Raw genomic sequence first — 15422 nt, 5'->3', positions numbered from 1 at the left:
TATACCGTTTATCAATCTGTCTTGACTACCTCCTCTAGTTGATGTCGTAGAGATAGTATAACTTATCAGTTTAAGATTTTGCTAGTTATGGGTTAGAATAGAATCTAATGACAGTCTTATTCTAGTTTTGTTATGTTACACGATGTCTTATACTGATATTAATACACAAACTTTATATACACATGTCCAACTAACTACTAAGCAAGAATCTTGGAAGTGAGAATATATCTATCTATCTTTGTCCCTTAGAAAATTAAGTCAGATCTTGACCAATAGCATGCACTTATCATTTGATTGACTCAAAGTATTAAGTTGATTGTTATATTATTCATGTAAATAAAATGAATTTTCTTCAGATAAAATAAACTATTTTCAATTTCACTTCAAGTGGATCATATCTTTCCTCTATCAATATTTCCCTATTGTTTCCCTTTACAATATTATCATTTTGTTTAGTACAACGTTTAACTATTCTAGAATAACAATGATCTTTAACTGTAGAATCAGTTAACTTGAATTATATAACTAATTTATTCATGCTGTATTAGTCAATCTTACTTACTTACGCCTAATAACCCTCATCAAGGAGCACAGGCCACCCACCAGCATTCTTCATCCAACTCTGTCCTGGGCAATCCTTTCCAGTTTTTATTCATCATTTTCATATCTACTTCTATTTCCCGACGTAATGTGTTCTTTGACCTTCCTCTTTTCCGCTTCCCTTCAGGATTTCAAGTTAGGGCTTGGATCCTGATGCCTTTTGATGATTTCCGTAATATATATCCTATCCACTTCCATTGTCTTTTCTTAATTTCCTCTTCAACTGGAAGCTGGTTTGTTCTCTCCTATAGAAGGCTGTTGCTGATGGTATCCGGCCAATGTATGTTGAGTATCTTGCGTGAACAACTATTTATACATACTTGTACCTTCTTGATGGTGGTTGTAGTAGTTCTCCACATTTCAGCTCCGTACAATATGACTAACTGTCTTGACGTTTGTATTAACGATTCTGACTTTGATATAAGCTGACAGTTGTTTGGAGTTCCATATATTCTTCAATTGTAGAAATGCTGTCTTTGCTTTACCAATCCTCGCATTTACGTCTGCATCTGATCCTCCTGTTATTCAAACTACTGTGACACTAATTTAATAAACAAGTTTAATTTGACTTTACCAAGGTCATCTTGATATCATGTAAAAAAAAGCTTATTACCCCATTCCCGTTTGATCAACTTCTCTTGGTGTGTTTATAACCACTATGAGAAGAGAGTTGTACTGATTGCATTGACATCACGTGAGTGTTGTTTACAAAATTAATTGGACAAAAAACGAATATCCAGCGCTTTAAACAGATTGATGGATATTGAGGATCTACATAAGGGATTTGAGAAACCTTGATTCTAAACTAATAATGTACACTGTCGAATTCTAATTGATCTATTCTAATACGTCTGAGGTAGTGAATGGAATTAAATCTGATCTCATAATAATAATAATATCTTTTTGACGGTATTAAAATTCTCCTGTATTCATTTATTAGATTAAATTTTTCTCATTATCAACACAATAGAGTTATATGTTTGATCCTGTGAAGTCTCGTGAGTGTATAATGTTCACTCTTTCTTATGTTTAATCGTTGTTCAACTCTGATAACGTCAATTCCTAATGAGAAAGAAGATTCTTATTCAAATTGAATATGAACTATTAAAATTATACATATTTTTTACGATAATATTTAACCTGGCATATGTATTGAGATCACGAACCGATCTAATTTTGATGACTATTGAAAATGTCGAAGAACTGGATAGTTAGTTCATCCTAGTATTTGACTCTTCCACGATTCTATCATTAGCAGTGTAACCCAGAACCTTTGGTTTCCCTAAGCCAGGATCTAAAAGTGTACAAGTATAACTCTAATCAATTCACAATATTGTCCAACCATTTTCCATTGCCTTCAGTGAGTACTTTCTTCACAGCCGACATAGTTGAAGTCTACTGGTCGCGGTTTCCTACTAAAACTCCAGGAATAATAATAATTTCTCAGAGTTGGTCGTTAGTAATCATATAATACCATACTATTATGCAGAATTAATGCTTAACCAAACACTATTATTCTATTTATTTTGTTTATTTGTTCACCTAATAAAAATGACTGTATATGTATATCTTCTTATAGCTGTAGATTTTTTCAATCAAATTAATATGCTTTATGGTACATTACTTGAATTTTGTACCGATGATACATGTCCAATTATGTCAGCTGGTCCAAAGTATGAATATCATTGGGCTGATGGACAAACAGTGAAAAAACCATTGAAATGTTCTGCACCACATTATATTGATTGTTTAATGATATGGATTCAAAAACAATTGGAGAATGAAGCTATATTTCCATCGAAAATTGGTAGGTTTTTAGTTTATGAATTATTACTATTAGATTGATTTATTATTAATGTTAAGTGGAGCGATTACATACTACATATGCTAAACATAAAGTACTCTCTTTCATACCAGGGTATTATGTCACAAACTAATCATCTCTTCGCTTTTTTATCCAGTTTTAACGTTGACAGTTAATACCCGATAAGAAATGTTCTGCGGTGACATTCGTGATGTATATCCAAGCCACCGAAGTTAGTATTTCAAGGCAGTGACATTAGTTGAATGACCGTCACAGGGCCATGACTTCATTATAACTAACATGGTATTACCACTGGATATGAGCAAACCATAAAATTTAGAAAATAACGAATCAACTACAGTAATATGTAATGATTTAGAATTATATCAATAATTTCATAGCGAAAGAGGGACCTGTTAATTGAAAGTGGGAAAAAGAAGATAATAATAACAAGTAATATAAATAATGTTTGAGCTTTTAAACCAAAGTGTATGTGATATGATGGTGCGTATCGGAGATCTGATACTGATACACAGCGTGCTATCCGCTAATCCTTCAAATTGACTATATGAACAAGAAGACAAAAGTGGAACAGAAATTCTATTGGGCTACCGAATAACATGCATAAATACTCACTTATATAAATACATTTCTATCCCTTAGAAAGTCAATTCATTTCTTAGTCAATGAAATGCACTTGCCCGTCAAGTCACTTTTGATTGCCATCAAGTGACCTCATTTGTCTAATTCTGATTAGGTCATCATGTCAATATACAGAGCATACCCAGCAGCATCAGTCAAGGAAATCGTAAATACTGTTGATCTAAGTCGTTTTATCTTCTTCAAATCTAGAATGTGATATCATTATCATGATTTTATGAGGCATTGTAACTTGTACCATTGCAAGTTATCTACACTCTAGATCCAAAACTATCCGTAACCAACTGGTGTTATCATTATTATTAGTTATTCTCTTCGCGCAGTATGCTTTGTTGTATCAAACATTATCACTAACCCATTGCTAGTGTATGTGTTTGTCTGTGTTAGTATGGACGTTTTTTAATTTATGAAGGCTACTAAACATTGGAACATCAACTACTGAGAGTTGAGTGCTTGCAAAGACCCGAAACCACCATAAATCAGTGACCATAGCATTAGACTGACTTATCACTAATCAGTAAACAGTTTCATATTTGATTAGTTTTTCGTGTTGATCTTATTCTATCGATCCCTTTGAAATCTAAATGCTAACCTCGGTCAGTCGACACTATTGCCATTAAGTTCGGTAGTAATACTGGACAATGTATGCTTGAAAAACCAAGGGGCGGCATTCGTCCAGTCAAGATTCCGAATGCGCCTTGTTGATGATTCCTGTCAACTAGTTAGAAATATATGTCCTGGTGCCTCTTGTTTACTGCCTCATGGCTGTAGCTGCTGCCTTGATGTGGTGGTCCAGGATCTCTGTCGTGACGAACCGGTCGAGCTATATTTGCTAAAATACTTATTCTTTCAGGTCCTACCATACCAGACAGGTCGGTCTAAGATCAGTATTACTAAGAGCAGTAAACGGGTAGCCTGAAGGTCTGTGGTATGTGACAGCAGTAAGTTATTTCCACCAAATAACCAGCATTTCAAATGATGTTACCTTCTCACAACGTTAAAAAACCGACCTTTTCAGTTACCTTGAGAAGAATTATCCTTCTACGATATGGTTGACCAGAACTTGATAACCACTACCACCACCTTTAATGACGTTCGACACTATTTTCTCCTCCAGCTACTTTACATCCGCACAGATCATTGTTCATATTCATATTTTTAACTGAAATACTACATCCCAAATATATATTTTTTTGAATTGTCTATATGTAATACAATGAGATCAATGTCTATCGAACTATATTTCATGTCATGTTAAAATCATCCGATGATATCTGGATGTTTTTTTAAATGAAAACAACATACAAGAAATAAACATTTTTAAAAAAAATGATGATATGGGCAGTTTCTTTGTCCTTCTCTAGGTCATTTCATAATGTCCTTATTGTTACGGTTTTTAGTAAAAATGAAACTAAACATTTCTAATTCAAACAAAATATAGTTACCTAGATCTTACTAAAAAGTTTGTAATCGATCGGAAAGAAAATCAATGATACACAGTTTTTGTTTGTTTGATATGTTGAATTGGGACCAAGTGAACAGAATAAATACTGCATATTTTTGTATTCAACTTTGAGTCATACACTTATATATATATATATATGGAGAGAGAGAGTCCCTTTGTACTACAGTTTGATTGCAAAAGCCAAAATTGTTGAAACTGTGCTCGAATCTGTAACAGACGAGTGTTTTAACCATCATGTCCTTTGATCAGTTTCTTATGTATAAGTAATTTCCCGACCGTTGTTGCTACCTTGACGTGGATGTCGGGCTTGCCTATCGTGATGAATCAATCGAGCTATACTGGTTGGAACAATCGTTCCTCAATGTCCTACCATGCCAGACAGGTCGGTCGAAGTCGTACTGCTGACTGTACAGAGGTGTGACGGCAGTATGGTGTTTCCTACAGACAACCAGCGTGACAGCGGTAGTGCCTTCCCACAGGGAGGAGTGGGGTTAGAAAATGTCGACCCTAAAAATGCACACCCTACCTTATCCCACGGATATCCGTCTCCGGCGGTTAGGTCTCAACAAGTACGGAGCTAACGCGAAAATTACCCATGAAAAGGTCGTGTGTGACCAACCTCAAGCAGTTGTCCCTTGGGCACTGCGGTCACGCTTTCGGGTCACTAAGACCACCTTTAATCCAATATCCTTTTTAGATACCTCCAGAAGAACCCTCCCACGGTGTGGGCAACCAGGAAAAGATAACCGCCCTCATACCTCTTACAGCACTCAAGACCACTGTATAAGTATTCAATCGTTTTACTGGTTTTCCATGAAATAACTACACGAAAATCAATAATCCTAGTTAACGTATTTTCTGGAGTTCTAGTGGAAAGCCGTGACCAGTGGGCCTCAACCGTGTTTGGGTTTGAAAAAGTAACCCACTGAAGATAATGGCAAATGGTTAACCGATATCATAGATTGATTAAATATACTACTGAATTCGGGCTCAGTGGTTTAGAGGTTAAGCGTTCACGCGCGTGATCGTAGGTCCTAAATCCAACTTCCGGTGGTAGAGTTGCGGACATGCAGTGCTTAGAAGTCCCATACTGGGACGGAACAGTCGTTTAGTCTTTTCAGTTTTTCAAAGGTTGTCAAACTAAAGTCGGTTCGTAACATTAATGAAATTTATTTATTTATTTAAACACATAAACATTGGTGAAAGGAAACACCAAATAGATATGCACCACATAAATCAATCGATTTCTGTGAGGGCTGGGATACTGCCCGGGTGCCCAAACTGAAGCAGCTGGTTTCCTTAGGGGGCCACATTCGGAGCCTTCGAGTTAAAGGTCCAATCCATAAGGCAATGGAGCAACGTTAAGAAATGCAGTCCCATTGTACGCTGTTTTCAACAGTTGATTCATACGCTATTTGTTCCCTCAGGATATTGGAGCTCATGTGCACCATTTGTTTGGAATCAGGGTTTTCCAACTCCACGAGGTGGATTCTCGTGTCCACCAACGTGTTTGAAGCACCGTACATTCGCTTTTCGTCCTCTCAGTTTTGTAAATAACAGTAATACTATGAGAAGGCAGTGAGTAGGGCTTTTATGGCAGTGGTTGTATGCACGTGGCCATTTGTGAGCATTTCTCGAGGGAGAGCTGACTCTCCCTACTCTCGGCCTTACCAGGACATTTGGGGGCCGAAATATCATTTAGGTTATTCTTTAAAAAAACGAGAATACTGAGTAATCAGAGACGGCACCCACGAATGCCCTGATATGGCCGAGGGTGGAGGGAGTCAGCTCTCCCTGTTGGAATTCTCTAACATGGCCACACGTATACAGGCACTGCTAAGGAAGTTCTACTCACCTCCTTCTCGCTATGAGGGGTATTGAGAGGACGAAATGCAAATGTCCTGCGCTTTAACCGAGATAGTGGAAACGGAGAGTCCACCTATTAGAGTTGGAAAACCCTCATTCTAGACCAATGATGTACATGGGCTTTATGACCCTGAAGGAACAAATGGTGTATGAACCAATCGTTGATCACTGACTACCATGTGACTGCATCTCTTGACGTTGCTTCACTGCCTTGTGGATTAGACTTTTAGATCGAAAGCTCCGCGTGTGGCCCTCTTAAGAAACCACTTATTTCGGTGTATGCACCCAAATAGTATCATAGCTCACACACAAATAGAGTGACTTGTATAGCGTATATGTATTCAGTGCCCTTTTGTACCACTATTTATATGTTAAACTCTTTTAGCTATTAATTGAAAATTATATTCTTCAATTGTAAAGAAATCACTCATTAGAATGATTATGTAATCATATGAAATACTACCGTTAGTATCTTATTAAATAGAATAATCAATTCATTGTTAAAATATTTATCATTGACATATAATCTGAATATTAAATATATTTTTTTAAATAGGTGCTCCATTTCCACGTGATTTTCTTAATGTAGTCAAAGTGATATTAAAACGTTTATTTCGAGTTTATGCACATATTTATTATCAACATTTTTCTGAAGTACGAGATCTACAAGAAGAAGCTCATTTAAATACAAGTTTTAAACATTTTATATATTTTGTATTGGTAAGTATTATTGCCCTATTTCGTTTGTATTTATATATTTGTCGATCTTTATAGTGGTCTTGATTGTTGCTAGGGATATCTTTCTGTACTATATCCTTACATAAAACCTTTTCCTTTATATAATACACCATTAAGTAAACTGCTTCTATGAATCCGGTGTTTGTCTTGCTTTACTAATGAGATATGGCAAATTAAACCAATGCATGTATATGCCTTGTCCTGTGTTATAATTGACTGACTGAAGTACTCTTTATGTAAAAGGAGGACACTGAGCGAACTTGTTATGGCGTTTAGTTTCTTATATCCTGAATAAATTGTTAGAAATTCAAATTATATGATTAAGAGTCCTAATTCCTATTGATCCACACAGCTTCTCTTATCCCTAGTAGCTTATCAGAAATGATGATGAATGATGCATGTCCCATCCTCATAAGAAGTATCAATTCGTTCAACATTAAAAGGTATGGATTGTTGATGAGTCCCAATTAGCACGAGAATTAAATCGACCAGAGTATTCTAGCAACTAGGTCCAACTATTTAACAATAATAATTCCAATACATTTACAATGAAATGCTTACGTATATATCTTCTATATATCTACAACTGAATAATAGGGTATAAATCAAAACATTTCTTTAAATAATACTTGTGTTATAGTGCATAAACGGCTCTTTCAATCAAAGATGTACAGTGGCTAGCAGTGGAATCCAGTTTGATGCGCGTTTCGTCCTATCGAGACTCGTCAGCTGGATGTACCTGCACCGTAGAGTTGATTTTCACTCCGGGACTCCGGATGCACATATGCCAACATGAGACTGATCAATTTCAGTCCTAAATAACAATAGGAAGATACAAGTAAAACAACACCAAGTGAATTTAAACTGCACCCCATTGCACAAGTATGTGGCCATCAGGACTCAGTAGCTAAGTGGACAACGTGATGGCGTTTGAAGCGAACGGTACTGGGTTCGAGTACCAGAGTGAAGATCAACTCTGAGATGCAGGTACATCCAGCTGACGAGTCCCGAATAGGACGAAATTCGCGTCCTCTATTCCACTGCTAGCCACTATCCATCTTTGCTTAAAAAGCTTATGACCTAAGGCTATTATATCGAGGCAATCCATACAGGATGCACATATACCAACATGAGACTGATCAATTGCAGTCCTAAATAACAATGGGAAGATATAATTAAAACAAGATCAAGTAAATTTGCTCTTTCAATGTTTAATATATATGCTTGTTTTGTTTTTCTACTTATAGGAATTTAATTTAGTTCAAAAACGTGAACTTGTTCCATTACAACACTTAATTGATTTATTAACAACAAATGAATCTACCACAAATGATGAACATAATAGTAATGATAATGGTTCTACATCACATAATTATTCATTACATACAACTACTAATGATAATAATATAAGTAGTATAATCAATGATAATTAAATATTACATATCTCTATTAGATATAATATAAGTATATATATCTTTCATAATAATCGTTATCATTGATAACGACAACGATCATAATCATGATTTATGCCTTAATCTATTCTTATATTGACTTCTTTCTTTGATATATATATATCAATATCCTGTATGTGGTACTCTAGCGTTTGCATGGAAACTACCATATATTTTTAAATTTGTTCTATATGTATGAGTTAGACGAATATTTCTTTTCTGTTGGTATACCAAAAATAAAACACAATTTATATGTATATATTAAAAATAAATACTTAACAGACAGGTGATTTCATATTCTGTTAAAGGTATGAGGAAAGTTGTCGATTCCATGATTGCCTGTCCACACCATAAAACAATATTCCTTCTTCGAGGGGTGTCAATTGAAAATGCAATTAGGGTCAATGGTGGTATTATTAAAGAGTTGGGAATGTAATCGAACAGCCGAAAGGAACAACTGCTTGGGGATGGTTATACACATTTCGTGGAAATTTTTTAATCTATTTGCTTTATACTTCAAAATGCCTTACTGTTATAGATGGAAATCCATGGGGTAAAATAAGTTGTGACATTTTTAGGCCCGACCTTTTCTAACCTCTTCATTCTACTACGAGAAAGCAGCATCTTAATAGATGATAGTAATCTGATGGAAAAACTGTACTACTATTATACCCCTGTACAGTCGTCAGTTCGACTTAACCCCTGGCTTTAGTTTTATCGTCGTTCTCCAGTAGACCTGCCATATATACCCTTGTGGGTCAGGGTAATATTAAATTGGTTTTCAGAAGGACCAGACATTCACATGACAACCCAAACAGCACAGCTCAATCCCGTTTGACAGGAGAGCCAAACACCACCCAGGCTTAAATTTTGTAACCCGAGCAGTACAGCTGAATCCCGTTTCACAGGAGAAATAGACACCGTATAGGCTTTAATGCTACAATCTGAATAGTACAGCTCAATCCTGTGGCGCAACCACACAGGTACAAAGCACCCTAGTGGACCATCCAAGACATGTCACTATATCTCGGCTGAGTTATTACAATATACAATCCCAACCTACCACTTTAAGGTAGTAGTTACAGTCGGGAAATACATTATCTTGAGAGCGGATATCCTTACTGTGGTGATAAGCGTTTGTTCAAAATAAAGTTTACGTCAATCGGAAGGACAACCACATTATTTGTAAGTGTTTGAAGCGAAAGGTACTGGGCTTGAGTTCCGATGGAGCATCAAAACTTTAATACAGGCACATTCAGTTGACGAGTCTTAAGCGGGATAAAATTCACCTGGATTCCACCACCAGCCAAACTACCAACTATTCTGTAGAAATAAGTTAAATATCTGTTTATACCCCTTTCACAGATTCTCTGAATGTGAGAGTGATAGCTTACTATTTATAGTATTGAACGTTTAGCCACTGACTAACCGGGTTATAAGTTTGAAACCTGTTCTACTTACAGTCTGAATTGTATCGTTTGATATAATTTAAAAATGAATCGATAAGCCACCACTCTATTACAGAGTTGCCTTAAGCATTTGTAGTAATAAATGAAATTTCATTTTCATCGGATATATCTCTAGTGGATTAATAATATCTGAGAGGGGTTTTGCGGAGATTGTAGTAATTTAATAGTTGAATTCATGAGTCATTTAAAGCTAGACCACTATGGAAAACCTGGAAGCACTAGTGACTGGCTTCAAGAGGTATTCCCTGGAGTTCTAATGAGAAGCCGTGACCAGTGGAATTCAACCGGGTCTGTTGTAAGATTGTGACTCACTGGAGACGGTGGTTCGATTTCGTGGATTGGTTGAAGTTAGACAATAACAGCGTTGGATACCAGCTCAGTGATCTAGAGGTTAAGCGTTCGCGCGCGTGATCGAGGATGCTCGCTGCTTCGGAGTCCCATACTAGAATGGAACGACTATCCAGTGGTTCCATGGTGTTCTAGCTTTAATCGACTCATGGATTAATAATAGTACTTATAAATGAGAATAACACCGAGAAAATAGGCACTAACTTTATGATTGATTCCCAAATATGGTTATCCGATTCCTAACCACTTAGACTGAAGGTCACATAACTAATTCGTTAGGGTCTAACCGAAAATCTTATTCTTTATTACTCAGGTATCAGTGTAAAAATACCAAATTTGTGAAGATAAATCACTTAATGAATAGTTCAATTGTAATATCTGTTATGACCTTGATGTCTGGCTTTCTATCACGCGACTTATCGACCAGTCAGAATACGACTTATACAATTTCGCACTATGCCAAACCAATGACGTTCAACCGGTATGAGCAGTTTAGCGTCCTGATCGGTCCTATGTCCTCCTAACCCTTCCACTTGAGTCCAGAACATAATACCAGCTTCTGTAATATGAATCGAATCATTTATTTCAGACATACTCGGTTTATATATCAATCAGACAGACCACAACGTACCATAAAATAGAAAATAACATGTGTACACAAATAAGCCAAAAAGTGGCTGTGAACGAGGGGGACAGTAATTAATAGACTGAGCATAGCTTAAGAACCGTAAATCATACAATAATAAATTATAGGTCAAAATAAAGCTTATCATAAGAGGAATATAAATATACATAATGTAATTGTTGAATAGTTATACAATAAGAATATTTATAGAATATTAGTTCATTAATAGTCCTTGGAAGTTACCTGTAATTTAATCTTCACCGGGATACAACAACATCTTCGATCCCCTGTAAAATTGATTTCAGTTTTAAAGGAAGGGGTATTTCATATGGCTACTAATGATTGACTTGGTTTCTGGAGATTTCTGAATACATTTTTAGTATTAGTAATAATTTAATCACTTAACTAAGCAAGTTAGAAAAAAAACCTGGGTCTTTTTTTCAGTTTGTTAGATCCTTCTTCTGAAAACTATACAAATACTCTAATTAACTAGGTAGAAGGTTAATTGTAACATTGAAAAATAGAATGGATTTGTGCTCTTGATAACTATTCAAAAATTCAAGTTCAATCAGTGTTGGGACTAGAACAAACGTTCATCAATTCAATCAGTACAAAAGAAAAAGCTTAGAACAGTGAAACATAAAGTTCTTAAATAAATATAAAGTCATAATAAATGACTTTCTTAGACTCTTTTCTATTGTTCTAATATAATTGAAAAACTTCAAACGTTCCTAGAAAATTATCCCACTCATTCTTAGATGATAAAAGCGGTAGAACTGATTACAAATAGGTAAATGCCACAATGACTGAGGTTTTTTTAATTTTATAACCTGAAAATTTGTTGAATGTAATGCTTCCATGGTAACTGATTGTTTAGAACTATTGGGTCATTTTATTATCTGAGATTTCCATACACATAATCATAGTAAAATCTAGATGAGTAATTCTGTGTTCGATTCACTGGAAAAAGAAGTGGTGGAGAAGATTTGTAGCTCAATTGGATGAGTTCAATGAAGTTTGTACTAATGATGTCGTTCACAAGAACAATGAAAGCTCCACAACTAAACCATCCAGCTCAAAGAACAAAAACTGGAAAGTTTTTGTTCAGTTAACCAGGTAAGTGGTTATAATACGTTTTATGTCAAAATTATGATACAACTACGTACACCAAGTTCTATTCCGTTTAAATTTGAGCTGTACTACAGAAGTAGTGGTGTATTGGTTAAATGACACAAATGTTAATCAGTGTATCATAGATTTTATCCAATGTTTCGAGGATTCATCAGTTGAACATGTAAATACACATGCTGACATACCCAACCTTGCAGTTGAACAGATAGTTTTTATGACTTATTAATTTTGTAAATACTTGAGAGGATGAGTTCCGGTGTCAATTAGATTGTATATTCCAACTGGAAAAATCACATTTACTGAATACTTATTTTTTTATTCCCTAGATAAAATACCTAACTATGATTCTCTGATCAGAATAGATCACTGTTTAGCGTCTGAAATAATTTTTCGTGGTTCTTGATGCTTATCAGACTGCTTTTTGAAAGACTCCACCAGTATAGATTATGGTACGTCTAGGATCATATAAGATAGGTAGATATAAAATAAGAACATTCTCACTGATTAATTGTTCAGTAATAACCAGTAGAATCTTTATCTAATCCATCGTACTAATTGAATCCTATAAATCAATTTGTAATACATTCACCAGTCTAAATAAATTATTATCCCATGCACTACATTTAATTATAACTTGACAGGGAACTCCGAATCCAGATTTCCTTTTACTTGACATATACCATCATAGCATACCTTCAGTCCTAAGGGAACTGATGCTAAGATTTAGAGAACATTCTGTGAGTTTATTGATGTTAGTTAATTAATAGTCAGGATTATAAAAAGAACATTAATAATTCAATATCACCGACCGGGTGCCCAGAACGAAGCAAGTGGTTTTTTAAGGGGAAACACTCGGAGCCTTCGATTTAAAGATCTGATCCACAACATAGTGGGGCAACGTCAGGAGATACAGTCACATGGTAGCCGGTGACCAACGATTGGTTCATATGCCATCCGTTCCTTCAGGATCCTGGAGCCCATGTCCACCAATTGTTTGCAATCAGGTTTTTTCAACTGTCCTATGTAGATCCTCTATATCCATCAGCACCGTTAAAGCAACGCATAATCGCTTTTCTTCCTCACAATTTCGTAAACAACACCCTCACCGTGAGAAGTCAGTGAGTAGGATTTCCCCGGCAGTGGCTGAATACGCATTGTCGTGTGAGAGAATTTCGAGAGGAAGAGCTGACTCCCCCCCACCCTCAGTCGTACCATAGCATTTGGAGGCATATAAAGGGTGAAGCGAGACACAGCACACAGTATGTGTGAGAAAGAGTTATGCATAAGTACGTGGAATTATTCATCTGACTCAGGACAGTCCTCATGAAAATGTTCTAAGAATTGTTACAGTTAGTCAAACCACGTTTCATGTAGTAATTCAACGAAGACATGCAGATTTGTGATACATCACCAATTAAATTTAATAGTAAGTGTGAGTCATTGGAATTTAGCTCAGTGATACCTTTCTCATAAAGAAACTGAAAGATTTTTGTTACACCTTTCATAAAATAGAGACAGTTTCATTGTAATTTCTTTACAGTGCTACCTCAATACAGTTTGATCATAGAACCCCTGATGAGTACAAATGCTCACTCTGAGTGAATCATTTAGACTAAGTAATTCAAACTAGTAAGAATGTAAAATATACTGCTCATTGAAATCTGTATTGAAAATTATCACCGCTTACCGATTCGTGCATTCACATCTGCATCAGATCCACTGTGTTCATCAATGATGCTGCCGAAATATGTAAAGGTTTTTACATCCTCTAAAGCTTCTCCGTCAAGTGAGGTTTGATTGGTGCATATTGTGTTGTATCGGATAATCTTGATTTCCCGTTTGTGTATGCTAAGACCTACTACTTTTGCTACACTGGTCGTCTTCTCATGGATTTGTTGTCCTTGGATTTCCAATATTTCACCAAATGATCTCAGAATGGGGGATTTGTGGAGATTATAGTAACTTGAACAGTTGAATTCATGAATCAATCTAAGCTAGACCCTCATTGAAAACTTGAAACAACCATCCAATACGTTCAAGTTTTCAATAGTAATCTAACTTAGATCAATTCATGAATCCAACTGTTAAATAACATTACTTTATGATAATCAGTCGTTATAAACTCAGTAAAAAAAATCACTACAAATCCACATCATTTGATAAGAGTTAAGACATACTTCTTCAACTTTTCTCATATTTTGATAACTCTACATAATATGCTAATAACTTTGACAAATTCGGGATAGAAATAATATCAAAGATCACTTAATGTTTGTAAATAGATGATTCAAAAAAAACCTTTTAGTTAGTTGATAAGATCTATATTCATTAAAATAACTGTCTTTTTGTAGAATAGAAAATTCCACTAAATTTCTAACCGAGTTAAAAATGTTCTCTCTTCTAATTTATTCAAGAATAAATTGTTTGTCTTATTCTTTCAATTGATCAGATTGAACTTATCTGAGATTGGAATGTTATTATAGAAAGGAAATGTTATTATGAATGACTTTCAAATAATATAAACATGCTTTCTTGTTGTTGTTGTTAAAATTTTGATAATCCATTTACTAGCTATGAGATAGCATGGATTACTATGAGAGAGAATAAACCAACTTCGAGATGAGAAGGGAATTAGAAAAAGACATTGGAAGTGGATAGGAAATATATTACAGAAATCATCAAAATGTATCACATGGCAAGCGCTAACTTGGTATAGTGAGGAAAAACGGAAAAGAGGAAGGCCAAAGAACACATTACGTCGGGAAATAGAAGTAGACATGAAAAGGATGAATAAAAACTGGAAAGGATAGCCCAGAACAGAGTTGGATGAAGAATGCTAGTGGGTGGCCTTTGCTCCTCGATGAGTGTTATTAGGCGTAAGTAAGTAAGACAGCATGTATGTAACAAAGGCAAGAAGTGATCTTAGCTACATTGATGGTTCGATGCATTTGATGACTAATCAACCCATTTCCTTGTAGTACTATGTAAAACCAAACATTTCCAGGCATTTTACATTTCCCTCTAATATTTTAAGACAATCTTTGCTAACTTTTACTATATATCTAATGGTATGAATTAGGTTGAACAAGTGTATAAATCACATTTCTATTCTCTAATCAACTATTCGTTCAACTTTATCGTGAAAAGTAGCAAGTGAGACTAATATACTCCTGAGCTATGTATGAAGTGATTGATGAGCATTCAAGATTCTCAGCTTTAAACTCGTACACTTCAGGTTCAAACTCCATCCTAAATATATTCCAAT

The 15422-nt window shown here is 35.4% G+C and overlaps 1 protein-coding gene across 1 annotated transcript in view; it reads left to right on the top strand.

Annotated features, from left to right (window-relative positions):
• Positions 1-14399, top strand: part of MOB1B (MOB kinase activator 1B) — a 44269-nt gene extending 29870 nt beyond the window's left edge. The window contains exons 5-7 of the mRNA XM_051217745.1: positions 2180-2407; positions 6952-7115; positions 8381-14399. Of these exons, the coding sequence (XP_051065185.1) occupies positions 2180-2407; positions 6952-7115; positions 8381-8566 (578 nt within the window). The 3' untranslated portion in view covers positions 8567-14399. The remainder of the gene's footprint in view (positions 1-2179; positions 2408-6951; positions 7116-8380) is intronic.
• Positions 14400-15422: the final 1023 nt, after the last annotated feature.

This window comes from Schistosoma haematobium, chromosome 5 (assembly GCF_000699445.3).
Source record: "Schistosoma haematobium chromosome 5, whole genome shotgun sequence".
Classification (NCBI taxonomy): domain Eukaryota; kingdom Metazoa; phylum Platyhelminthes; class Trematoda; order Strigeidida; family Schistosomatidae; genus Schistosoma; species Schistosoma haematobium.
This window is presented reverse-complemented; position numbering and strand designations above follow the sequence as displayed.